This window comes from Centrocercus urophasianus, unplaced genomic scaffold (assembly GCF_019232065.1).
Source record: "Centrocercus urophasianus isolate 14NV4802_14NV808 unplaced genomic scaffold, USGS_Curo_1.0 seq_42, whole genome shotgun sequence".
In the NCBI taxonomy this organism is placed as follows: Eukaryota; Metazoa; Chordata; class Aves; order Galliformes; family Phasianidae; genus Centrocercus; species Centrocercus urophasianus.
In genome coordinates this window covers 3,742,272-3,766,693 of record NW_024885000.1, presented here as the reverse complement: position 1 = coordinate 3,766,693, position 24,422 = coordinate 3,742,272, and the positions used below count along the sequence as shown (strand labels likewise).

Sequence of the window (24,422 nt, the reverse complement as noted above, 5' to 3'; positions counted from 1 at the left end):
GGAGGACAAGAACTGACTGAGCCTGGGCTGCCCAATCAGCCTGTGTGTGAACTGCAGGGAGCAGGAGCCAGGCAGGCAGAGGGGGCTGCTGTAGAGCTGTCACCCCAGGAAAAGGCTGGAAGCCTGGAGCTGCTGGAGGCCCCGAGTGGTGACACCCATGTGAAGATGTTTGCAGAGCTGAGGGAGATCAAAGGGAGCTTGGAGGCAGAGCTGCAGCTCCTGAGTTTGGGTGATGATCTGGGTACAGAGCAGGCAGAGAGCGTGGGGCCAGAGGAGCAACTGCTGGAGGAAGCTGATAGAGCAGAGCCAGGGCTGGAGGGGGGAGCTGGGGCTGCTGCAGTGCTTGGTGAGGGGCTTTCCCCAGCAGAAATCCCTGCTGGGAGTCCAGCTCCAGGTGAGCTGGTACAGGTCAGTGCTCAGGAGCTGGAAGGGAAGGAGGCAGAAGCCCATGGAGAGAGCACTGGAGCTGATGGGAAACCGCTGTGTGCATCAGGGCTGTGGGAAGGGGCAGAGAGCCCAGCTGTGGCTCTAGAAGCAGCTCTGTGCATGGCTGACAACACAGACATTTGGGACAGGAATGTTGAGCCTGCCCTGCATCCTGAGTATACTCAATACGCTGCTGCTGAGCATGCTCATCCAGGGCTGGTAGCAGTCAGTGGTCCAGATGAGCAGATCCTGGAGGAAACCCAGACAACGAGTGCTGATGCAGAGGGGAGGCCTCTGGATGGAGCTCGAGGTCTGGAAGTGGTGCAGGGAGCAAGGCTGGAGGCAGAGGGAAGGATTTTAGTCGAAGCTCAGCATTTGGAACTAAAGCAGGGCCACGATGCCGATGCAGCCACACTTGCTTCTCCTGTCTCCGAGGTACCGTTACAAATCAGTGCTCTAAATCCAGGTGTGATGATGCAGGAGGATGTTCTCATTCCAGATGTGCAGCTGCTAGGTGGTTCGGGACAGGCAGCCCAGAGGCAGCTCCAGGAGCAGGTCTCAGCACAGGCAGACAAGGGGAGGCTTCGCACTGCTCCCCGGCAGCCACAGAAGCCACCAGGCGTGATGGAAGCAGAACAAGCAGCTGCTGGACCTGCTGAGACTCCAAAACAAGAAGTGCCACCAGCATCAGCCCTTCACACAGGGATCCTACAAGGGGAAGATGCTGTGAAGGATCTCTCAGGGATGGCCCTCGGGGACAGCCCACTGCTGGAGGTGGTCAGCAGCGGGGCACAGCTCTCAGGAGAGCAGAGAGAAGAGCTCGATGTGGAGACGAAACAAGAGATGGAGAAGAGCCCAGGAGGTGAGCCCAGCCCTGGAGAGCCAGAAGCTGTGACTGTGAGTGAAGCAGGAGCTGCCCCAAAGGGCTCTCTGGAGCCAGACCACCTCTACAACGTGCTGTTTGTTGGGGACTCCCATGTGGGCAAAACCTCCTTTCTGTACCGACTGCATGCCGACACCTTCAACCCGCACCTCGCTGCCACTGTAGGTAGGTCAGCTCTGCACCCACGTGGGTGACCATCACGGTTCCCTTCCTTCCAACCCCACAGGTTGCTGGAGGTCATTACACACACATCACTGCTCACACCATCCTGTCACCAAGGTCCAAACTGAGCCATGCACACCTGGATGCTTGCAAGTAGGCGATGCTTGCAAGTAGGCAATGCCAGCCCTCCTTGACCTCTCTGGGGCACCAATCCAACTGTCAAATATCCAAGGGTTGTGGGCTTCCTTGGGAGCAGCCAGCTTGAGCTGCAGCCTCCACCATGTGGTTCCTCCATCCGTATTACAAGAGGGAAACTCCACAGTATCCAAATACCCCTTTCTGTGTCCCAGGGCTGGATTATCAAGTCAAAAACCTCGTGGTGGACAACAAGCGCTTCGCTCTCCGCCTGTGGGACTCAGCTGGGCAGGAAAGGTGAGGTGCTGGGCTGGGTGCCTGGGAAGAGAAACCTGGGGCAGCTTATAGAAAATGGATGTTCTTGCTTTGCAAAGGGGGTTGTTTGGGGAGGGACTCTATATAGCGTGTGGTCTGAAAATAACAATACTAAAGGAAGTCATTTGGATAAAAATAAACGCTCAAACTCTCTGCAGTTTGAGCGATAGAAGCAAAAATAGGGTTTTGGCTTCTTGGTTGATCTGTGTTCCCAGCTTTTCCACTGGGATTTCAGGTTGGCGGTAGGCAATCCCTCCTCCCTCCCTCCCTCCTGGTGATGCTTTGCACTGCCTGCAGGTATCACAGTGTCACCAAGCAGTTCTTCCGGAAGGCAGACGGGGTGGTGCTGATGTACGACGTCACGTCGCAGTACTCCTTCGCCGATGTGCACTACTGGCTCAGCTGCATCCAGGTGGGCAAAGCAAGGAAACCCAGCCCCATGAAAGAGGCTTTGGTAACATCTGACATCTAGAACAGCCCCCTTTCAGTCCTGGGAAATGGGGGTAACTCACAGCTATTGGCCCAAATCCATGCGCACCCTTCAGGATGTGTCTGGGCGGTGCGTCCAGCTGTGATTCAAGGAGGTGATGCTTGCATTTCTGATCCTCCCCTCTTTCACTGCCCAGGAGGGAGCAGAAGATGGAGTCACAGTTCTGCTTCTGGGGAACAAAACAGACTGTGCTGCAGAGAGGCAGGTCCCTACGCTGGAGGGGGAGCGCCTGGCTCAGGTGGGTGCATGGCCCTGCTGCAGTGTCTTGCCCAGCTGGGGTCCCATTCCTCAGCACTGAATGTTGGTCTTGCAGCCACCAGAAAAGGTGCATTGCACCCTCAGGCAGCAGTCCATCAGTTATTGGGTTACTTGTTTCCCAAGTCCTTCTGTTTCTGCTTGACCGTGATGCTCCCTGGCTATTCACTGTTGTATTGAACCATTGCAAAGCAGGGGAAGCACATTTGTCTGTGGGCTCTGTGTCTTCCAGGAGCATCAGCTCTTGTTTTATGAATGCAGCGCTGCCTCCGGCCACAACGTCACTGAGTCCATCGTCAGCCTGGTCAGGTGAGGAGCGTGCTTGGGTTTTGCCAAGGTTTTAATGGGCTCCCACCTGCATTTCCTATGGGAAGTGTTAGTGTGTCACTGCCACTGGAGCTGCTACGCGGAGAGCACTGGGATGAAGTGGGGATGTGCTGGGAAACATCTCCTGGGTGCTCTGCATGGCAAAGAGGTGGAAAAAACGAGACTTCTCAGGATGCTGCTGCTTTATCCCTGGGTTGCTTAAATCAATTCTGTCTGTGATTGGATTTAGGCTGGGGTTTCCAGCAGTTCTCAAAGCACACTGAGCTGGAAAGGCCCCTGGCCCCTTTCACTCGATGAATAGAAGAGCAATATAAAATATGGGGGAAAATGCATGGCTCGTTTGCTTCCTTTTTGCTCAGGGCACTCAAAGTTTGTGAAGACCAATTGAGAAATAAGGCAGAAGAGGTACCAAAGCTGCCTCAGAAGAAAAAAGGATGCTGTTGGTGATGGAGAGAGTCCTTGCTGTGGTCTGAAACTGCAACGGCAGCCAGAAAAGCAACTGGAGATGAGGAGAGACCACAGGATGACTGCTCAGAGAAATCAGGGTTATGAACTCCACCAGGAAGGGTGTGATATTGCAGTGACAGCAGCTGAAGAAGCAACACAGCTCCAGCAGCTCTTTTAGACATGTGCATCTCCTCTGCAGCTCAGTGCCCCAGCACCTCTGTATCACCTGAGCCTCCATCCCCTACCTGGCTGCTCCCACCCCATCCCTCTGCCACTTCCTGTCCTCCCTTGGCCCTAATCCTTGAAGGACCTTTTTTGCTTGATGCAATATATGCTCCCATGCACTCCCTGGCAATCCCTTTCTGCCACATTTCGTTATAAAATGATTTTATTACTGGGTGTGTTATGGGGCTGGCTTGAAGAATGGAGCAACTCAGGAAGTACTTTCATGGCTCAGCTCGGGGCTGAAGCTGGACTCGGTGTTCAGGTTACCCACAACAGGATTTTTTTGTGCCCATCTTCCCTATTTCTGCTTTGTTGTCTTATCTTAAACAAATATAATCCCAAGAACCCTTTGCAAGTGTGGCCGATGATGAGAGGAGCACCATTCCAGCCTGACCAGCTCAAATGGGCACCTCTCACTGGCTCTGTATGACCCCCATTGCAGAGCTGCCCATGCACCAAAGCCTTTCAGCAGATCTGCTCTCTCCCTTCCCTAAATTTGCTGGGATTATGTGCAGCAGATGCTGCCTGTCCTGGGCAATCCCACTGCTGCTCCACGAGCAATTTATTTGCTCACAAAAGTGTAAGGAGCTGAGCCTGAATTCCCCCGTTAGATGGCAGCAAATGCGGCTGAACCTTCATTGCTGTTGAAAGCAAAGAACAGCAGGGCCTGAAACTGATCTGCAAAAGAAAAAGCTTAGCAGAGCAGCAGACAGAAAGAAACTTCTGTTCTCTTGGAAATCATGTCTATAGAAGAGGATTGAATCTGTGCCCGGATGTGTTGCAAGGCAGTAAAGCAGGTTGGAAAACACAGAGGTGGTGTTGGTCTCTATTCTCAGTGAGAGGATGCAAGGAAATGAGCTGGAGCTGTGGCAGGGCAGGTTCCAATTGGGTGTCAGGAAGGATTTCTTCACAGGGGAGGTGGGCAGGGACTGAAGGGGCTGCCCAGGGAGGTGGTGGAGCTGACATCCCTGGAGATATATAGGAAACACGTGGATGTGGCACTTGGGGACACAGCTTTGCATAGGACTTGTAGCGTTGGTTGGACTCTGATCTCAAAGGTGTTTTCCAACCTAAATGTCTGAACCATAAGGACTGCTCACTTGCAAACACATTCATGAGTATTTCAAGGAGGATCGAGGTCTAAGATATGAACAGCAACAGGGAAATTCACGTTTGGACTACAGGAACTGTTTTTAATGAGGTTCTTTCCCTTTGAGCTCTTTAAGGCGCCCCACATGAAAGAAAGGAGCTGCCCAAGTTGCATCAGGAATGCAGACCTTGTTTCCAGCCCCAGGTCATCAGGTGCCTGCCTCCAATTTGCTTTGTTTGTGCACCTTGAGAGCTGGCAAACTGGGGGGGATCCTGACACGTTGGGACAAATTGTGTTAGGAGTGCCAGGTGCCAGCTTCCAGCAAAGCCAGCGTTTGCTTGTGAATGCCCAGTAGTGATCCTGGAGGATTTCCCTCCAGTCCTCTGACATTGTGCTAAAGTGGAGTGGGGACTTCCCTACATCATCAGCTGGGGTTGGGAAGGCAGGAAATCCCAACGGAATCCTCTTGGTGTCTGATCGAGCTGCAGAACTCATTGCTGCAGGATGGTGCCGAGGCTGAGAGCTTGAATGAGGCTGAAATGGGGACCTGAGAGCAGCAGATACCAAAAACCAGCCTGTGATCATCATAGCTGGGAATGGCGCGGGGGTCAGGGAGCAGATTGAGGGGTGCAGGGGTGCCTCGATGGAGGGGCCACAACATCAGAAGGACATAAAATATAGAAGAGCATCCAGAGGAGGGCTGTGAAGGTGAGGGAGGGTCTGGAGGGTGGGACAGGTGAGGGTTTGTTTGGTGGGCGGTGTGACTGGATGATCTCATAAGTCTTTTCCAACCTTGGGTGTTTCTGAGATTCTGTGATTCTGTTTGGCTGGAGGACAGGAGGCTGAGGGGAGGTCAGCCGGGGGGGTGAGGGAAGGAGGAACTGAAAATCAAAATCAATTGAGAAATAAGGCAGAAAAAGGACTAAAGCTGCCTCAGAAGGAAAATCCTCCCCCCGCCGCCTCCCTCCTCTCCCTCCGCCGGAAGCAGGAAGCGGCCGGCCCCGCCTCCACCGCGGGCGGGAGGAGCCCGGAGCCGGGCGGCGGAGCGGGGTGAGGCCGGGGGCGGCGGGGCGGGCGGGAGCCGGGCGGGGGGGGGGGGGGCGGCCTGGGCCTGAGGGCCTCCCGTGGGCCGCGCGGGGTCGTGGAGGCGTTTTCTGCCTCTGTTTATTTAATTATAACGATTTTTTTATTTATCTTAAAGCCTGGACGTTGGCTCACAGTCGGCGGTGGCCGCGCTGTGGCGGTGGGATGCAAGGCCTCGTTGTGGGCACGGCGCATCCAGAGCCCAGCGTGGAAATCTTCCCCTTGCGGCTCTGTGTCGGGTTTTCCCCATAGAAGCAGCCTTTCCCTTCTCGAGGTTTCTCCCGCAGCGCTCCTTGCTCAATATTTCTCTTTTTGAGGCCCTCGTTCCCAGCCCTGTGGGAGCAGAGCTGGCTTTGGTTGTTTGCTGGGACGAGTGGCTGCTGCCCGTCACCAGACGGAACCTCGAGGGCTGGCAGAGTTCATCGAAAATGGCACAGAACGCCTGGATGTTGTGCTGGGGAGGCCTGCCCTGTGAAAAAGGCCCACTCCATGTGCGTGTTGCATACAGTGGCCTCTTGTTGTTATTTTCTCAGCCTGGTTGTGTAGGAAGGAACATAATGGATTGTTATTTATATATATATTTTTAAGGCTTTGTCTGTTCTCAAAACGGTGTCTTCAGTAGTGTCTAGTGTCCTGGCTGAGGATGCAGATTGCTGTTGGGTTTGCCAAGGAGTTACGCAGGGCTTTTCAGTGCCTTGTAACTCGCAGGGGTTGTCAGCAAATGTGCTTGGTCAGAGCTGAATACAAAGGTTGGGGTGGAGAGAACTAAGATCACAGAATGGCCTGGATTGAAAAGAACCACGACGATCATCTGTTTTCAACCCCTGTGCCATATGCAGGTTGCCAACCAGCAGCCCAGGCTGCCCAGAGCCACATCCAGCCTGGCCTTGAATGCCTCTGGGGATGGGGCATCCACAGCCTCCTTGGGCAACCTGTTCCAGTGCATCAAGATGTGTCTCAGCAGTTTACTAGAGCAGGATGCTTCTGCTGTTTGGAAAGGAGGATGCTGGTGTGTTTGACAGCATTTCTGTAGGGATAAATGTGGAAGCAGATCCAGCAAGCAGAGGAATTCAGCACTGGGAGCTTCACAGGCAAAAGTTTTGGCACGTAGGAACAAGAGGAAGCAAGATAACCTGTCACACACTGGTTGCATTGTCAAGGCAACTAAAAGCTGAGGGGGAAAAAAAGGCACTTAATATCATGCAGATGTGCTGGCTCTTTATTACAAAAATGAAAGAGTTAGTAAAGCAGTGCATTGTTTTTATAGAGCTTGAGTGCACTCCACCTACTCTGCTGACCAGAGGAAAAGGTCCCTGCCTTGGGGAGCTTGCAGTCCATAATGATGTATTGATCCAAACCTGCTTCTGGGCAGCTCTGCCAGCCCGTGAGGCTGCTCAGGTAGTGAGATCTGGGACAAATGTTTGCTCGAAATGGAGGGAATGGTGGCAGAACAGGGCTGGGAGCTAATTAACCAGGCAGTGCAGTGCAATATGTTCTCCTTGTGTGCTTTGAGTTCAGTTTTCTTTGTATTCTTTTGGTGTTTCTAAAGCTGTAGTTAAATATTTGACGCTGCTGTTGCTGTAACATGATGTGAAGTGTCTGAGTAAGGTGTACAGGCAGCTGCTGACTAAACAAGGTGGGACTGTTCTTCAGCAAGATGGTTTTCCTGATCTGATTCACTGTGTGGCCACGTAAATGTGCAAGAGCAGAACGTGGATGTTCTTGGGATGAGTGAAGCAGTTGCAGAAGCTGGCAGTCCTGCTGGTTTTGATCTGTTTTGTTTTTCTCTGAAACAGCATCCTAGCATTGCAGAAAAATATTACAAGTGCTGTGGTTTGAGTTCTGGTTTGTAGAAACCCACAGTTTGGGTTCTGTTCTGTGCAGACAAATCTGCTCCTCTGGGTATTGCAGAGCTCTGCCTTTATGGCAGACAAGAGGAGCAGCAGAGGAACAGATTTCTTTTCCTGGTGTCTTAACATTCACCCTTCATAGGGTGCGTTCCTACAAGCTTCCCTTTGAAATCTCTTTGGGAAGTCAGTTGCCATCAGGTGCCATTTAGTGTCTGTCTGTAGCTCACAACGCAGTTTGTCCTGCCTTTCTGCATGTGGGTGACCTGGAGGCAACCCCTCCGTGGGACACAAGGGTTCTCCTGCCTGCAGAGCACGCTGCTGTCTTATTACTGTTACTTAATAATCAGTTGGCCTGGACATGAGGTTGCGAAAATTTGAACCAATTGCAATCTGTTGAACTTTACCCTGTGCATACAGCTTGTTTCCCTGCCTTCCTCTTATTGCTGACAGGGTATTTAATGAAAACAAATCTATGTTAAAATAAGCAGCTACAATTATAGAGCAGGAGAGCTTGGCTTGGCTGCTGTCTGTGGTGATCAGCTTTTAGTGCTGGCTCTCGTAGTCGGTAAGCAGTCGCTTTATGGCGTGGATCGTTTGGAACAGATGAATAAATAGAGTTTCACTGATTTCTGGGAAGTTCTGTTCATTTACACAATCTGCAAATCTCCGCTGCTTCTTTTGCTGTTAGGAAATTTTGCTGCTTCTTTCAGTGCCCTTCAGAGCACTATCTTCATACCGGCCCAGCAGAGATCAGGACTGCAGCTGCCTTGTTTCTTTGTGTTCCTGGGATCTTTCTGCACCTGCTGCTGTTGAGATGGGTGACTGCAGTGTGCTCTCTGTAATGCATTGAGTCTCTCTCTCCACAGGGATTTTTCATCGGAGGCCATGGAGCTTTCAGCCAACGAGCTCAGCATCTATGACAAGCTATCAGAGACAATTGATCTGGTGAGACAGACTGGGCACCAGTGTGGGATGTCAGAAAAAGCCATCGAGAAATTCATCAAGCAGCTCTTGGAAAGGAATGAACCCCAGAGGGGCCCTCCCCGCTACCCTGTTTTAGTGGCCATCTACAAGGTAAGGCATCTCTGTGCATGCACAGCACATTTGAGGCTCTGAATGCTCTTACCTGGTGTAGGGAACCTGCTTTGGCAGGGGGGTTGGACTTGATGATCTCTGGAGGTCCCTTCCAACCCCTACAATTCTGTGATTCTGTGAATTTTTCCCTTTGCATCTGAGCCATTTGTTTCCCATTGCATTTTCCAAGTTCTTTACTGAAGAAGATGTTAAGCGTAGCTTTCTCTTTCCTCCCATAAGCTGGTTTGAAAATAGAAGGCAACCGACTGAGATTTGGAATTACTGGTGTGAATTGAAAGTTGAACATGTCAACACCTCCCTCTCCTTAAATTATTGAAGAACAAAGTCTTTGGATTGATTTTTCAGGCAGTGATTCCAAATGCCAGCACTCAGTGGAAATGTGAGGAAGGAAGGAGATTCTCAAAGTTCAGGGTTGTATAACGAAGGCATCCAAGTTCTGTTTCTGATTCTGTCCTGAGCTCCCACCCATCTTTATTCTCCTCCTAGTCTACAAAATGAACCTGCTGCCATGGTGCTCGATGAGAGAAAAATGCTTGGAGAAACTTAACTAAGAGATGCTGTAAAAAGCATTCCCAAGTAGGGGAAAGGATGCTATGCTGATAAGTAGGTAGGAGATGTTACAAGTGTAAAGAACTTCTCAGTGGCATAATGTTCAGCCGTGCTTTAGTGTTGTCTCTGCAGAATCATCACAGTGGTTTCCACTTAGAAAAAGTAATCATGCTGTTATCTTCCCTTCCTATAAAAGCTGTAAAATGAGGCTGCAGAATGGGAAACTGGGGACCTGAACTTCCATCTTCTCTTCTGGATTTTGCTGTTGGTTCACTCTGACTTTGTCTGTTGGGGAGAAATGCATGGTGTCATCTCTCGAAGGCTTCTTTGGGATTGTGTGGGGGAGGGAGCTGGCACCACCTCTGCCAAAACGCTTCAAGGCTTGACAGATGTTTGCAAAAAGCTTTGAAAACCTCGTGTAAGAGGTATGGAGGAAGTGCAGGCTTTCATTTGGTGAGGTGGGAGGAATCTGAGCCATCTGTGGATGATCCTCTTTGCTTTGGTGCTGGGTGAACAGCAGCACTGAAATAAATGGACAGAGCTGTGCGGCTCTGTTTTGAAGGCTGCTTAATTTTGGTTTTGGATAGCAGTGAAACCGAGTGACATCTCTGTGTATGCGAAAAGCACCGCAGATAAGTGAGGACCCACAGTGGAAATTTGGAGGTTCATCCTACAGCGCCCATCCTCAGCATTCAGGTGTGTCCTGTGCTGAGGACACATCAGCTCACTGCAGTGTAATTAATTACGTGCCTGTTTGTTCTTGCAGGGCCTGCTCACGCTGGGACTGGTCTTGCTAACTGTGTACTTTGTGATCCAGCCATACAGCCCGCTGCCACCCGAAACTCCACTCTCCAGAGCCCACGCCTGGGGCTCCCTCATCGGCCACATCCGGCTGCTCTCTCTCCCTATTGCCAAGAAGTACATGCTTGAGAGTAAGGAAATCATTTTTCTTCTGTAACAGAAGCCTAGAAAGAAATACCGACTTAAATACCATCCACACAAATCACTTGAGTGTCTCCTTGGGCACCAAATGCGATACTGGATTGACACCATGGTTTTCCCTTTTCCTTCTACTGCATTTAAAAATAGCATCCTGGCTTCTATTCACTGGGGCTGAAACATATTTTATCTCTTCACTTCTTGATTTCCTTCTTGCACATTCTTGTTTTCTTGCAGTTTTTGGAGCCATGGTGGGATAGCTATGCTGGATAAACGTCATCTTTAGGCATACAAAACCAATTTGTGTTCATATTTCTGTACAAAGTGTGGAAACCTCCAGATGTGACCTGGGCTTAAGAAAAAGTAGCTTTTGCCAAGTTGCATATTGGGAAAGGACTGTGGGCTTGAGAGCCTACAGTGTTCACAGCAGCTAAAGTAACATTAGGTACGGTGTGTGTGAGGAAGCTGGATGGATCTGTCACGAGATGGTGCTGTCATGGGAGATGGTCATAACAGAAATGGGAAAGTGTGAGTATTTCTCATTCCCACTTATCATTTCCACTGACTTAGGCTAGCACCTGGCAAAAGCATGGGCTCTGTGAGTTATTTTCAGCAGGGCTGTGGCACAGTGCTGATTGTCTGTTGGCTCACTGTAAAAACAAACTAATGTCTGTGCCCTCGGGTGGTTTATATTTAGCATGAGCAGCTCATTGTGTTGGAGCTCTCTGTTTGGGTCTGACCTTCCTGCTGTAGCTAAAAATGCCTCCCTGAAATGCCAGCACCATTCTGCATTCTCTCTGTGTCTCCCTGTGTTCCCCTGACGTGTGGCTGGCTGTTCATTTGGATTTGTATGGGTGGGCTGGGATATTCCCACTGTTTGCTTCCTTCCTTACTCATTGGGATCTCTCATAGAGAGGAAAAAACAAAGGTGAAGTGATGGCTCTGATGGCCATCTGACACTTCTTTATCCCTCAGATCAATTCCCATATAAAAACTAATGCTCCCACCCTTTGTGTCTTCAAAGCCAACTCTGTATCTGATGGCCTGTTACGTGTCAGTGTGTTTATGTGGGTCTGTGAACACCCCTCTGCTTCTGTATGCAGAAGGAAACAAATGGAGACTTTTGTGCCCAGGCCTGGGCTGCTGATGTGAAAACCAGCTGATCAGAAAACATCCAAAGGGAACGTGAGGTTCTGGGAATCAGGATGTGAGGTGGTTGTTTAAATGCACATAAAATCCCCCGTGCCTCCACGAGTTCTGGGAATCTTACAAGAGTAGGGGGTCTTGTAAGCAGGCCTAGCACTTTCCATCTGTATAGAAGACACCATGCAAGGAGTCTGCGCTGCAAAGGAAAAACACAGCCCAGGGACTCTTGTTCTCTGAGTTGCTAGATTGATTTTTAGAAGGAGCTGAGGCTGAAACCTCTTGTGCTCAGGCACCAGTACAAGTCCAGCTTGGGCTGTTCATGCTGAAAGCCACCCCTTAGCAGTCTGGAGGCCGCCCTGGCCCACCGGCGGTGCTGGCGGCCTTCCCTTGGCCACACAGCCCAAAATGGTGTGGACAAAACCTGGATGCAGCCAGACTTGTGTGGGTGGCTCATTTCACTTCCTCTGGGGCCGGCGGGGGGCTGAGGTCTGGGGCTGTGCTGTCCTTCCTGGGCCTGCTCTGGAAGCAGTTTTCCTGTTTGCAGGTTGGAGCCTGTTCCCTTGGTAGATGTGGGCTGGGCAGGCAGGTTTCCCCAAGAGCCCTAAATCAGTGTGATGACAGCACTTTGAGGTGAGCAGGGGTGTGGGATGGCTGCTCCCCCTCCCTCCAGCTCAGGGTAACCCATTTTCCTCCTAACCTCCATCCTAGTCCCTTCCACCCCAGGAGCCATGCTGTGGATGACAAGGGCTGCCTGTGCCAGTGGCTGTGGGAAGACCTTTGAGCCTCCACCTCACAGCCAAAGCGAAGAGTGCAGTGTGTGCAAAGCTGTGTCTGTTGCATTAGGTTTGTAGGATTGGGTCCAAAGTAAATTTCCACTTTGACTCTCTTTCTCTTCTGCTCCTTGCCTTCTTTATCCCTCAGATCAATTCCCATATAAAAACTAATGCTCCCACCCTTTGCATCTTCAAAGCCAACTCTGTATCTTTGGGTTTGGCCCCTGTGCCTCTGTTCCAGCTGTTTTCCCAAGGTTAGGAACCAAGGTCCTTTTGGTTGGGGTAAGGTTGTACACAAATGTGGTTTGCATTTACTCTTCCTGAGCTCATGTTTGTGCAGAGCTTGTGAAAACCCCAGTGCTGGGTCACACTGCCTGCTCTGGGCAGGGTGGGTGCCTCTCATCACGTGAGCATTTTGCTTTCTGCTGGACAACTGAGTGCCTCACATTGCGCCTATCCCCAGGGAGGTGGGAGATTTGCTGACCTTTGGGGTCTGTGTTTTGTAAGGAACACTGAATTTTGAGCAGGCATTTGGGTTAACACAGGATTCCCAGAGAAAGCAGGGCCTGTGTAACCTGGATTTGTTTCTTTTTTCTGAATATTCTGGGATGGAGAAGTCGCTCTACCTGTGTTTCAATTCTCTCCCTTCCAAGTTGGGCTATGAGTGCTTCTTTTTCCCTTGCAAGTGTTGGGAGGAAATGCAATGAACTCCTTGAGTGTGTAGTAATAGGTGCCAGGTGAGACACTACATGTTTATCTGTGCTCCTTCCCTTTGTGATGCAGTGTGACATCTTTATAGTTCTTTTGATATCTGAATATGAATTTAGGTGTCGTATTGGTAACTGTTCCTGCCAACCACACAGAACAAGGATGTGGATGAGCAGAGCATGAATTGTTCTTACATTATCTCATGTATCTGCCAGTGTGCTAAGTCCTTGCAGCTCACAAACCTTGGTCAGTGGTGGATAGGCTCTCATCCAACAGTGTGACCATTTACAGGAGTTGTTTCCAGCATGTGGTGACCTAAAGGAATAGCCAGCTCTGCTTCTAATAACGAGACCCTGTCCTGACCAAATGTATCCAACACAGTTCAAAATGAGCTGCATAAGTAGCTGCTCATCGCCTCAGAAATCAGATGCAAGCATACATGTAGCTCAGGGTTGGAGAAGTGATCCTGTGCAGTTATCCCCAGCTGAGAGATGACTCCTTGTGTTTAAAAACTCCCTTTTGCATAGACCAGAAGGGCTAGAAAACATGTTTGTTGGCTTTATTCATAATCTGTTTCAGAGAAATGGACCCTGCTAGAGGAGCTGTGTTTAAGCAACACCTTGTAAATGGCATGTATCACACTGGGGGGCTGTCAGGTGCCTCTGAGAGCTCTTTGTGGGGATGGGTCACAGCAAGCTGGGTTACTGGGGCTGCTCAGCTGGGAGAAGGCAGCAGCCTCTGCCTCTTGGCTGGCTACCTTCACTTTGGCTCCAGGCTTGCCTTGGCGCCTGGCCAGGCTCTGGCTTCTTTCTGGACTTAACCCTTTGCAGGCAGCCTGTGATGGGCCAGCCGCTACCAGATTTCTCTCTGTTCCAAGGTTGTTGCCTTCCCTCCTATTGTAGCCCTGCAGTGTGTTTATCCTTGGCTCAGCTCCATGCAAAAAGGGAGCATCCAGCATGCCTGTTTTACCTGAGGGAGAGGTTCTGCTTCCTGAGCTCAGCGTGGGCATAGAATCTAAGCATTCAGTCTGCCTTTCTCAGGAGGTTTTGCAGCCCACACTGCATCTGACCTGCTGGGTTCACTGATCCGTGAGCCCAAGGAGCGTGGATCTGCTTTGAATGGAAGCTTTGAACAAGAAAGCTGCTTGGGACATAAAGCAGGGTCTGATTTCTAACTTGCTCATCATAACGGTCTAATCACCATACTGCCTTTCTTTCCTGCCTTCAGCACAGCCCTCTCATCTTGCTTACAATGGATCTATTTTTTTTTTCCTTCCTAAAGAAGGTGCATTTTGTCTGTTCAAGCTCTTTTGCTCTTCTATCTGTGCAAACACTCATGTTCCCACTTCAGGAGCTTGTGCATGTTGAGGTCTGTGTGAGCATGGCCTGGGTTGCAGGACTTGCCTCCATCCCTTTTCAGCTGCCCATTTATCTGATCTGTGTGTATGTCAGCATCCTTTTATAACACAACCTGAAGCAGACCAGCAGACACCTGTGATGGCTCATTCAAAGGAGGATGAAGAAAAGGCTGATGTTGCAGTGCAGTGAGATGCCAAGCTGTTTTCAAATGCTGCCTTACTTTGGCCTTGGTTCAGCCAGTGGAATGTTTATTTGGATTTGCTGGTAGTAAACTAACTCCCAACTAACTGGCAGTCTGGAACATGAGGAATTCTTCCTGTTGCTTTTGTATTTTGGTGTCTTCAGAAGTTCTTGTTTCCTTGTTTGCCAAGTGAATTCTCATTTTGGTTTACTTCCCAGCAAAGAGGAATTGTGCCATGTACAACCTGTTGCAGGGGCAGAGCTCTGTGCTGATGACTTGGGCATGTCAGATCTTCTGCAGAGTCAAGTGTCAGGCAGCTGGAAGCAGCTGAGAGGGATCTGCTTCAAAAACATTCTGTTCCTCCAGGCCAGACACTGCCAGAGCAGCACAGGGCACAGAACCAGAGGTGCAGGTTGTGGAGGACTTTCCTGACAGCTTCATCCCTGCCTTCAGTTTTGTATATTGGCAGGTGAAGATTTTTCCTGGAAGTGATGCTCTTTTATCCCACAGGACTGTGAGTTCCTCCTGGGCTGGGCTGAGCAGACTTGATTTCACAATGGTTTGTTGGATCAAAATAATTTTTGTGCTTGATTGGAGGTTGACTAATCACCCTTGGGTTGTTTGACATGAGTGACATGAGGGAGCAGTTCTTCAAGCTGTTGATTTTTCACTCAGTTTTATTAAGGCATTTACTTGTAGCTGTTATTTTGTTGCTAGCTTTTCCTAAGAATGCTACAAAGCAAGCTGGGAGTTACTTTCTCCTCCAGGCATAAATATGTTCAAAATGGAGCTACAGAAGTGTTCAGTGTGAGAAGGAGGTGAGGATCTTGTGCTGAAGTTGTGTAGTGTACATTTAAAACCTCACCGTGATGCTTTCCTTGATCAGGACTTCTACACTACAACTAGCAAGTATTGTTTATGACTTATTTGGGAACCTACCAGTTTAGCCTGACTTCAGATTGATATATGATTGATATATAATAATGAATTGATGTCTGTGAACTCCTTCAATTTTTTAAAATATAATTTTAACTTCCCATAAAGTCTGGGAGAGACAGTGATAAGCTTGCTGCTGAAGGAGATACGAGCTGTTTACTTGAGGAGTGTGTATCTGTAAGTCTGCAGAGATCCCAACACAGCTGGAGGCCATTCTTGACTCAGAACCAAGGACAACCTGACCACAACCTGGTGGGGGGCCAGCAAGCTGTGTCCACACCTGCAGCTCTGCATGCAGAAAGGTTTATGTTTGCAGCACTTTGTTAGGGTCCGAAGCTGCCCTTGGCTCCACGTGTCTTCCTGGAGCAAAAGCTTTCTCTGCCAGATGGTTTCCCTCTGACCCACTGCACTAGCAGACTGATACTGGCCTCCTGTGTGGACCCTTAAGAAAGCAGGGCTGTTGCTGAGGCCTTGCTGCTGCTCTCACATCTACGTGGGCAAGTTTCCATGAGTTTTGTTGCTTCAGTGCGGTGGGCAGAAGCAAGGCCAGGTCTTCTCAGTAACCTCAGGAGATCCAATGTGATCGTCCCCACCCTGCATCTCTGGGGCTGCGCACACACACCCCTCTGTAGATCTAGGGACAGCCAAAAAGCTTGGGAGATCCTCTGGAAATGGCCAAGTAGGGCGGGGTGCACATGTTAAACTGATTGTAAATTGAAAATTATTTCTCTGCATAGTGGAAAGTACAGCCACGAACTCCTGCCAGCATTAATCATAGACATGTTTTAAGGGAAGTTATCTCTTCATCTGTGCTATGCTGGCAGCTGGAAGTCCACAGCCCTGGTGCTGCTAGGACCTATCCAGGCACAGGGGAGAAGACAGCCCTTGTTCTGCAGAGCTAACGAAGAACAAAAGCAGATATTGGGTGAGTGTGATCAACGGGGAGCTGAGGTTCTGTGTGACAAACTGAAAGCTGCCCCTGCGAGGGCGACGAGAAAGCACAAGTGCAGAGGAGAGGTTCGCTGGGACTGGCCCACACTCGTGTCACGTAATGGGTAGTGGAGTGTGTCACTGCTACAGCTGCTTCCCTGCAGCCAGACTCCATAGGGATAGCTGCACACGCCCAGCACTTCAGTGTTTGCATGTGAGTGGATGGGACCGTGGCGTGACGGCTGCGTGGAGATAGAGAGTGCATCTTTCAGGCTGTGTGAGCACAGGCAGTTTGCTTGGCTTAAACCAAAATAATCCCCCAGGGTGTCTGGGCAGGGTGATAATGTAAAAGGAATGCAGGGAGTGCAATCGAAAGGGAAGAATAAGCAGCCTTGGGAAACCTCCTGCTCTGGTCCTCAGTGTGCGGTTGCGTGCCCTCTCCTCTATGTGAGGTCCCATCTCCCTCCCTCCTTTGGAAGGGCAGGCCCTCCATGCTGTCCATACTTGTCATGCCAGTCACACGCGTGCTGGTGCACAGACTAACACCCTCAACAATCAATCTAAAAGATTAATTACCAAAAAAAAAAAAACCAACAGAAAAAAAAGAGTCCCACAGTCTCACTTGCAGCATTTGAAATGCGTCTCAACTGTGCTCCGCTAGGGTTATTCATGGGGAAAAGAAATAACCTCCTGAATCAAGCAATTGAGAATGCAAATATCCCAGCCTGGCTCAAAGGAGGAATCAAGCTCTGTACTGTCAAAGCTGATTAGCATCCAGCTATGTGGGGTGCTGCCTTGAGACCTGGGAGAGAATTTTGGGACGTCTGAGCTTAAAGCTTTGGGATGAGCTCTGAGTTTTGCAGAGAAACAGATGATAGTGGTGTTGCTCTCTGCATCATGACAGACTATAAGATATGTTTTCTTGTTCTCTTCTGGTGACTGCCCTTCCTCTGGAGAGATCTTTCAGCCTTTTGTTTCTCATTGCTGACCAGCTGTTTTTTGTGAGTTGAGTTTTTTGTAGTAAAACCGAAGCTTTCTACAGCCAGTGGAACAAAGATTTTCTTTTTTCTCTTGTGAGCAGAGGAGGGAAAATGCTTTGGAGCAGTTTCTCATGGGAGCGGGACTTCTGCATGCAATCAGGTTTTTACACTCTGTTTTTCCTTTTCACTCCTTTCCCCAAAACCACCGTGGATGCTTCCTCCAGCAGGACTGCAGATTGCATCCTGATCCCTTCCCATCCATATCGCAGCAGTAGGGTGGGAAGTTGCAGCATGTGTGGTTTGATTGGAGATATTCAGAGGAAAAAAGCAAAATGAATCCCAATCGTCTCCTCCTTGCAACACCCCCATGAGCCTGCAGCCCCCCGTAACGTTGCTCTTTGTCTGCTGCAGACATCAGAGGGAAAAACGAAGCAAATACTTTGCTGTTAAATGGTATTCATCAATTATGAGCTGTAAGCAGGAGTGTGAGCGTGGCTGGATGCCGCAGTCATAACACCAGGCAGGCTGCAGGCCTGAGGAGCTGCTGTGCATCACTTCTCAACCATTTTGCAGGCAGGCTTCGCCGTCTCCTCTTTCTCTCTCCTGTCTCATCTGCTCCGTTTCCCTGGGCGTTTTGCAGCAATGTCCAGGAGGCATGAGCTGTTTTGACATGTGCTGGCACTGCAGGGAGGGCTGGGCCTGCTGTGAAGACAGATCTCTGGACTCCTCATCTGAGGCGTGTCCAGGGCCTTGGGTTGCCCCGAGCCACCCTGACAGATCAGGTGTTTGGGTGGATTTGCTGCATCTGCCCAACTTCACATCTCCCTGTAGGACTGAGGTTGTAACGCCACAGCTGTCGCTGCCACTGAATCAGAGCTGTGCCTTCCTGGCGTGCTGGCTGCAGCTGTGGATCCCTTAACACAGAAATACATGGGATGTTCAGCAGTGTTTCCCCTCGTCCTGTTTGTTCAGTACTGCAACAAGTCCTTCTGTGAGGATTTACTTGCTCTCCTGGGCTGGGCTGCAAGTTGAAGGAGGGAGGTGAGCTGTAGATGTCAAGTAATGGTTTCACTTAAAACCTGTAGTTTTGAAGATATAAATATGTGCAGTGTTCACTGCAGGCCTGTTCAGCTAGTTTCTGAAGCTTAAAATGGACATGGCAGTAGTGCAGGGGGAAATAGGCGACTTGTTGCATATATTGCCAAGATTTTCCTGATATTGGGACTTTTCTCCCCATTTTATCTTCAAGTCAGTGCATGAGAGGAAGGAACACATCAGCACCACGTCTTGCTGAAATCCCACATTTCCCAGCAGCATCTGCACATCACAGATGGCAAACTTTGCCCAGGACAGAGTCCTTCTGAGCTAATGCAGATGGAAAGGGGAGGGTTGTGGTTTCAAGGATGTGTTAACAGGGTCTGTGGCACCAACACTGACTGTTAGAGTTACTGTTTTCAATGTGGAGTTCTATTTTTGTCTTCTAGGTGTCTTTTTGATGAATGTTTGGATTGTTTTGAACAACTTACAGGCATTGGAAACTCTCCATGTTTCATGTTAGGAATAATGAGTTTATCATCGAGTTTTATCTCCTTTCCGTCTCGTTTTTGGTCTAATTAAGCTCATTTCTCTTGTTTCTTCTCAAGAATGCCAGGACTGGTGGGCAGCAGGTTGCAGACAAAACACTTCTACACTTCCTGCAAACTGCACAGCATGTTCTACTGTGAAAAGCCTTCAGATTGTGACAGACATCGGGGAGCTATCAGAAAAACTCCAGAGGTCTCAGCCTTTTCTAACCAAGGTAATACCTGCATTCGTAATTCATAATTAATTGAGGTGGAATGTACACCTAAGAATACATTTAGCCCAAATTTAAATGTGTCAGGAGGGCAAAGAGCTGTCTGCATCCCTAGCAAGTTGTTCCTCTGATTAATTACCACTGTGGTTGGACACGTAGCAAACTTGATGGCTGTCACTCTTGGATGTTCTTCAATGGATGGAAACAGGAGAGGGGAGAAATCCTCGGTGCAAGGCTTTTTATTTTGTTTCTGTGTTGTTTAAGACAGGACAATCTCTCTCATACGAAGAACTAAAGCACTTTCAGTCCCAGGATCCTGAACTGGCACAGATTATCATAGAAGAAAATTCATCTGAATTGTGGAGCTGCCTCCCAAGACAGAGCTTCCCATTTTTCCTTCCTTGGTGGGTCAAAGATGAAACCATGCAGGTGATGGATGTGTCCATCTGTGCTGCAGGGCTGTGTGTCTATGTGAGCTCTCAGGAGCTTGCTAGTTGCACTTTTAACAGGAGGGAAGGGGAAGAGGTGTGGGTGACAGACTTGTGTCTGCCTGCTGACTCTGACTTGATCCAAGCAGAGTATTTATGCACTAAAATGAAGCTCTGCGTGCTGTGGCTTCATGCATGATAAAAATATCCCAGTGACTGCTTGGTCCTGTTCTTCAGGCCATGTGTTAATCAGTTGGGCGGTGGTCTGATCACCTGTGGCAACTGATTTGCATGTTTAATAACCTCTGGAAAGTCCTCCACTGTCTCTATTGGCTGAGAAGAGGTACCATGACTTTTGCAAAGCGCCAGGGAAGCCTGCAGGATAATTGGATAATTTGAAGGGAAGAGGGGAAGGAAGTTGTTTAGATATCCATGATGTGTTTGTTCCCTGTTTATATTGTCCTGCTGCACGTACTAAAAGGTCAAGAATCTGGGAAGACAAATTTTACTCCTAAGTGATGTTTGTGCTCTTAGCTTCTCTGGTCTGCCCCCACATCCCCATCCGAAAACAGGCTGGTCTGCCAGCATCTGTGTTTATCAAGGATCAGTGTTAGTGAACAATTTTGTTCTTGTAAGTATTGTCATAATGTGATCTTTCTGTAATACAATGTTCTTCTTGTTGGGCTTTTTTCACTTATTTTTTAGGAACAGGTCTGTGAACAGAACTCAGATTCTGCAGGAATTTTTCCCTACTTCCTCTTTGCTGTCTTTCCCCAAGACAGTCTCCCTAGAGAACTGCTTTCTCATCCGCCATCCAGATTTGGGGAATAAGGTGAGAAATTCATCCTGGAGCCATTGTCTCCCTGACTGTGAGTTGTCCTTCAGAAGCTCTCTAGGCCTTTGGGGGTTTGCATGTCTTCAGTTCTTTCCACTGCTGTGTGATGTGGCATCTCAAGGTTGCTGTACCCCCCAGAACTGGAGAGAAAGCATGTTGTGTCTACTTATGTGCTGCTGGGACACCGTGTCCCAGACCTCCCTCAGCAATAAGAAATGCCTGTGGGCTGTCCCAGCTCCTCACATTTACGTCCTGGTCTGTGTGCACAGCTGGGCACAGTTCACTTGAAGGCACCTTTCTGGGAGTTGTTCCTGGTAGTAAGTTCTACCTGTTTTGGGATACCTGCAATGGGGGCACATCACAGAAATGAGTGTTTCCAGCCTGATCTTTGTTTCCATGTGAGTTTTGTGGAGGAACTGCCTTGGGAGGCTTTGCTTTGGTATCTGAGGGAGCAGCAAACCTGTAGTTTGTGCTGCCTCACCTCGTTGCAGGGCAGCAACTTGCCCTTGTTTAATCAGATTCAAGAAAAGCTGGCAAGGCTTGTGAAATATTCTTCTCTCTTCCTAGAGCTACAGTTTGCACAGCCTCTTTGTTGTTGGAAGTGGACAGCTCACCCTGACTGTTGTACCTCTGGACAAGTGCAGAGGACACTGCGAGATGTTCAAGGTGGATCTGGAAGCTGGAGATTTGGGTGAGTAGCTGTGCTGTAATCTGCAGGCTCTGGGAGCTGGGTTTTTCATAGCTGACACCTAAGGATGTAGTGTGTGCCTGCAGTGAGTATTTGTAGCAAGATAGAAGCATGGTGATTTTGGGCTGGAATTCATGGCCTGGACTGCAACTGCATGCCATGAGATGCTGAGTGTAAAGATTGCTAGAACTGAGCTGCAGGGGCTGCACAAGACACAGTGCTCTGCTGGGTGTTACAAACTGAGGGCAGGGGCTCAAAGAGCTTCTGCGTGTTGTCTTCCCTTTGTGGGAAAGGCAAGCAGTCGTTAGGCATGAATTGAACTAATGATGCTTCTTCATTGCATTTCCCAAAGGTTATGCCAGCACGGATTACTGGACGATGAGCTTCGTGGCCAAAGGGACAGAGCCAGCTGTTGTTTGTTATGGAGCTGCTAGCTAAGGACTGTGGCATAGGAAAACAGAGCTACTTCCAGGGCAAGAAGACTTTCAGCTTTGAAGCCAAGGCAACATCTTGAAAACGATAGAGTGGGGCAACTGTGACAGGCAGCTTTGCCACCCTGCATGTTTACAGTGTTAAAAAATGACTGTTGTCCTGACCCTTGAGGTAATTCTTTGCCTTTTCTCAGATGTATTTTTGGAGAAGCTCAAGCTATTTATGACCTTTCCTGTCCCCTCAGGTAAGCTGCGGGCTGGCAGCAAGGGTTTTTTTTCCAGGAGCAACAGAAGGGTTTCTCAGGATGAGATTAATCTTGTGTCCTTTCTGGATTTATGGCACTTCTGAAACTTCGAGGGGGGGAAGAGGGAACATTGGGAGTGAAGGCTGTGTGTGTGACATTTCTGTATACATTCCTCCTGGGGAGGAGGCTTGAAGCCTGCCATGTCAGGCCATCTCTACAAAGGGAATGAATTGACATATCCCACCTCCACCCCATCTCTCACACGTGTGGCTGCGTGCCTCAGCAGTGCGCCCTGCATCACCAGCCTCAGCTCTGTGCTTCTGGGCTCCCACAAGCACTGCAGCCTCAGTGCAGAGAGCCTCCCTCACCGCACCATTCTTGTACCAAATGAATCAGTTCAGACCTCTGATCACTCTCCTGCAGTTCTCTCTCAGCAGGCTGGAGGTGAGTCAAACTGTGACTCTGCTTTCTTCCCCCCCGCTTCTTTTCCTACGACAAAAATGCAGGTTTCTGTGAGGTGCTGAGAGTGCAGCAGTGGTTCTGTTTGGAGATGGGGTTGGATGCAGAGCAGCTCTCTGCAAGATCATCTTCTGATTGTGCACCTGAGACGTGGGGGTTGTGTGATTGCTTTCAGATATCCCTTGCTTTGAGGCACTGCCTGTGTTCCCAGCCCAGGCTACCTGTGGGAGCACCAGAAATTTTCCATGTCCCTAGCTTTTTTTTGTTTTGTTTTGTTTAGTTTTGGCATCGATTTCTTCCAGACCTGAAACTTTGTCTTCAGAATGAATGTTGGTTTTTCCTGAGTCTGTTCCAAGCTGCCTTCGCATGCTTCCTGTTGCTTGAGCAACTGCTTTATCCAGTGCCCTGAGAGAGGCTTGGTTTCAGTGTTTGCAGGCTGCGGATGCTGCTGTCCCTTCCAAGTTTGATCCTTTGGGTCTGTTCCTGCTGCTGAAGATCATTTACAGATGTGTCAGGCTGAACTCATAGGCCAGGGCTGGGGTTCAGGACATACTCTAACACTTGTTAATATGGAATTGGGAGGGGTTTTGTTTGAAAGCAAGTTAACTCCGTTCTCAGGAGCAAGAACCTTTTCCTCTGTAAATATTTTAGATATACTTAAAGTGATAGATTGGAAAAATGTCTACCCAGCCTTTGTTTTTGAACAAGAGCAGGCACATGGGAGCAAATGTCTTACTAATCTCATTAAGGGCTGACGGCAGCTGCCAAGTGGGATGACCACGTCTGGCTCCTGCACAAGGACAAGGCAGAGGACGGTTCCTGCTCCAAAGAATTTAGCCTGAGAGAATTTAGTCTGCATCACAAACATTTCTGTGCATAACCCTTGTTTTTCCTCCTGTAAGCTAACGAGAACAACCCCAGCACTTGTGTTAGTCGGAGTGTTTGGCCTTTCACACTGGACCAATGTGCTCCAGGTCCAATAGAACTGAAGGAGGCTGACTCTGAACAGAAAAAGGCTAATTTAATTTGTAGTAAAACATTAAAGGGAATCGGATTAACCAGACTTCTGTTAATATTGTTGATGCTTGGGGTGTGTTTTACCCTTGTGACACAACATGCAATCTTGTACATGCCAGCACACACACACACACACACACACACACACACACACACCACCCCTCTCCCTCTTCTTAAAGCCTGGATCTTAGTTAATGGAAATTCAGGAGCTCAGTGATGCTGGAATTAGGGCCCATGGAGTGACTGTTGCTATTTACGCTTTTGGCAGCCTCTCAAGTCAAATTCAAAGACTGACAAGGTTACCTCACCTCTCCCTGTTTTTGTACCTGGTCCATTTCTGTAACACATGGGTTGGAGGTGCCCGTGGAAAGGAGCTGCTGGGCCCATTGCTGCTGGGATGGGGGGCGATTCGGTGATGCTGCTGCTTCTAAGCACCCTTGAATGAAGCTTCTAAAAGAGCTGCAGAGACAATGAATGTCTGTGAGGTGCCTGCATTTGGAGTGTCACACTTGTGGCTGTCTGGATCCTTTGGGAAAAAGCAGAGAAAATGGATCTATTTATGTTGCTGTTTACACTGGGGGAAGGGGGGACCCTAGGGTAAGTTTGTGCCTACTTAGCAAAAGTGCTCTCACGTGTTGCTTCCCCACTGCTCAGTGTTACAGCTGGTTGGCCAGGAGATGGTGGATCTGGACTTGTTGGCAGATTAGCTTTCCAAGTGCATTTTATGGTCTCTGCATAAAGTTTCCAGATCTGTGTCTAGGTGATACATTGCATATGTCCCAACCTTACTCCCTTTGGAGTTTACATCATTTGTTTTTAAACTTCCACTATATTTTCTCTTCCTTTTCCAAGAGCTGTAAGGAATTAGCTGCTAAGCAGAAACAGGAGGGCAATTCTCTTGCTGATAAAGAGCTGATTTTGGCCACGGCTGCTGCTGAGTGCAGAGCCTCAATCTGTAGTGCAGCTTCTCGAGTAGCTGCTGTTGTCAGCTGCCAGAGGAGCAGTGCTAACACCTTCCACATTGCAGCACAGGCAGGGAGCCGGGTACCAACAACTCGGAGGTGAGGCCAAAGTGGCAAAATTCAGATGGCCAAAAAGAGGTTTGGATACCTTGGCTGTGTGGCTGCAACTGAGCCCTGGCCATCTTCCATATCTGGGGCTCTGGCTTCACAGAACCTCACCTCACCTATAGAGCAGGCAGCTCCTAGCGAGCTGCTGAGCCTGGTGCAGAAGTGAGGGGA

General features: G+C 49.3%; 2 protein-coding genes across 6 annotated transcripts in view; both read left to right on the top strand.

The window, feature by feature from the left end:
* Nucleotides 1–3,957, top strand: part of RAB44 (RAB44, member RAS oncogene family) — a 9,069-nt gene extending 5,112 nt beyond the window's left edge. Inside the window, exons 12-17 of one of the 3 annotated variants that reach the window (XM_042833734.1) lie at nucleotides 926–1,474; nucleotides 1,822–1,903; nucleotides 2,219–2,333; nucleotides 2,548–2,649; nucleotides 2,899–2,975; nucleotides 3,353–3,957. In XM_042833734.1, the coding sequence (XP_042689668.1) occupies nucleotides 926–1,474; nucleotides 1,822–1,903; nucleotides 2,219–2,333; nucleotides 2,548–2,649; nucleotides 2,899–2,975; nucleotides 3,353–3,440 (1,013 nt within the window). In that variant the 3' untranslated portion in view covers nucleotides 3,441–3,957. Of the gene's footprint in view, nucleotides 1,475–1,821; nucleotides 1,904–2,218; nucleotides 2,334–2,547; nucleotides 2,650–2,898; nucleotides 2,976–3,352 lie in introns of all 3 variants that reach the window. The other 2 variants (XM_042833732.1, XM_042833733.1) reach the window with 2 other exon arrangements.
* A 1,799-nt stretch (nucleotides 3,958–5,756) lies between these two features.
* Nucleotides 5,757–23,488, top strand: CUNH6orf89 (chromosome unknown C6orf89 homolog). 3 transcript variants are annotated; one of them, XM_042833727.1, is made up of 8 exons: nucleotides 5,757–5,805; nucleotides 8,555–8,762; nucleotides 10,099–10,264; nucleotides 18,927–19,081; nucleotides 19,343–19,482; nucleotides 20,212–20,338; nucleotides 20,909–21,032; nucleotides 21,382–23,488. In XM_042833727.1, exons 2-8 carry the CDS (start codon nucleotides 8,574–8,576, stop codon nucleotides 21,465–21,467), a joined length of 987 nt encoding a protein of 328 aa, XP_042689661.1. In that variant the 5' UTR covers nucleotides 5,757–5,805; nucleotides 8,555–8,573; the 3' UTR covers nucleotides 21,468–23,488. The 3 variants fall into 3 exon arrangements, with proteins under 3 accessions (XP_042689661.1, XP_042689660.1, XP_042689662.1); XM_042833726.1 differs by lacking the exon at nucleotides 5,757–5,805 and adding an exon at nucleotides 6,061–6,329; XM_042833728.1 differs by lacking the exon at nucleotides 5,757–5,805 and adding an exon at nucleotides 7,053–8,253.
* Nucleotides 23,489–24,422: the final 934 nt, after the last annotated feature.

Bases quoted from the DNA above. Each gene is read 5' to 3' on its own strand.
- CUNH6orf89 (XM_042833726.1), top strand. The intron at 8,763-10,098 runs GTAAGGCATCTC...TTGTTCTTGCAG, and splicing joins TTTTAGTGGCCATCTACAAG to GGCCTGCTCACGCTGGGACT. The intron at 20,339-20,908 runs GTGAGAAATTCA...CTCTCTTCCTAG, and splicing joins ATCCAGATTTGGGGAATAAG to AGCTACAGTTTGCACAGCCT.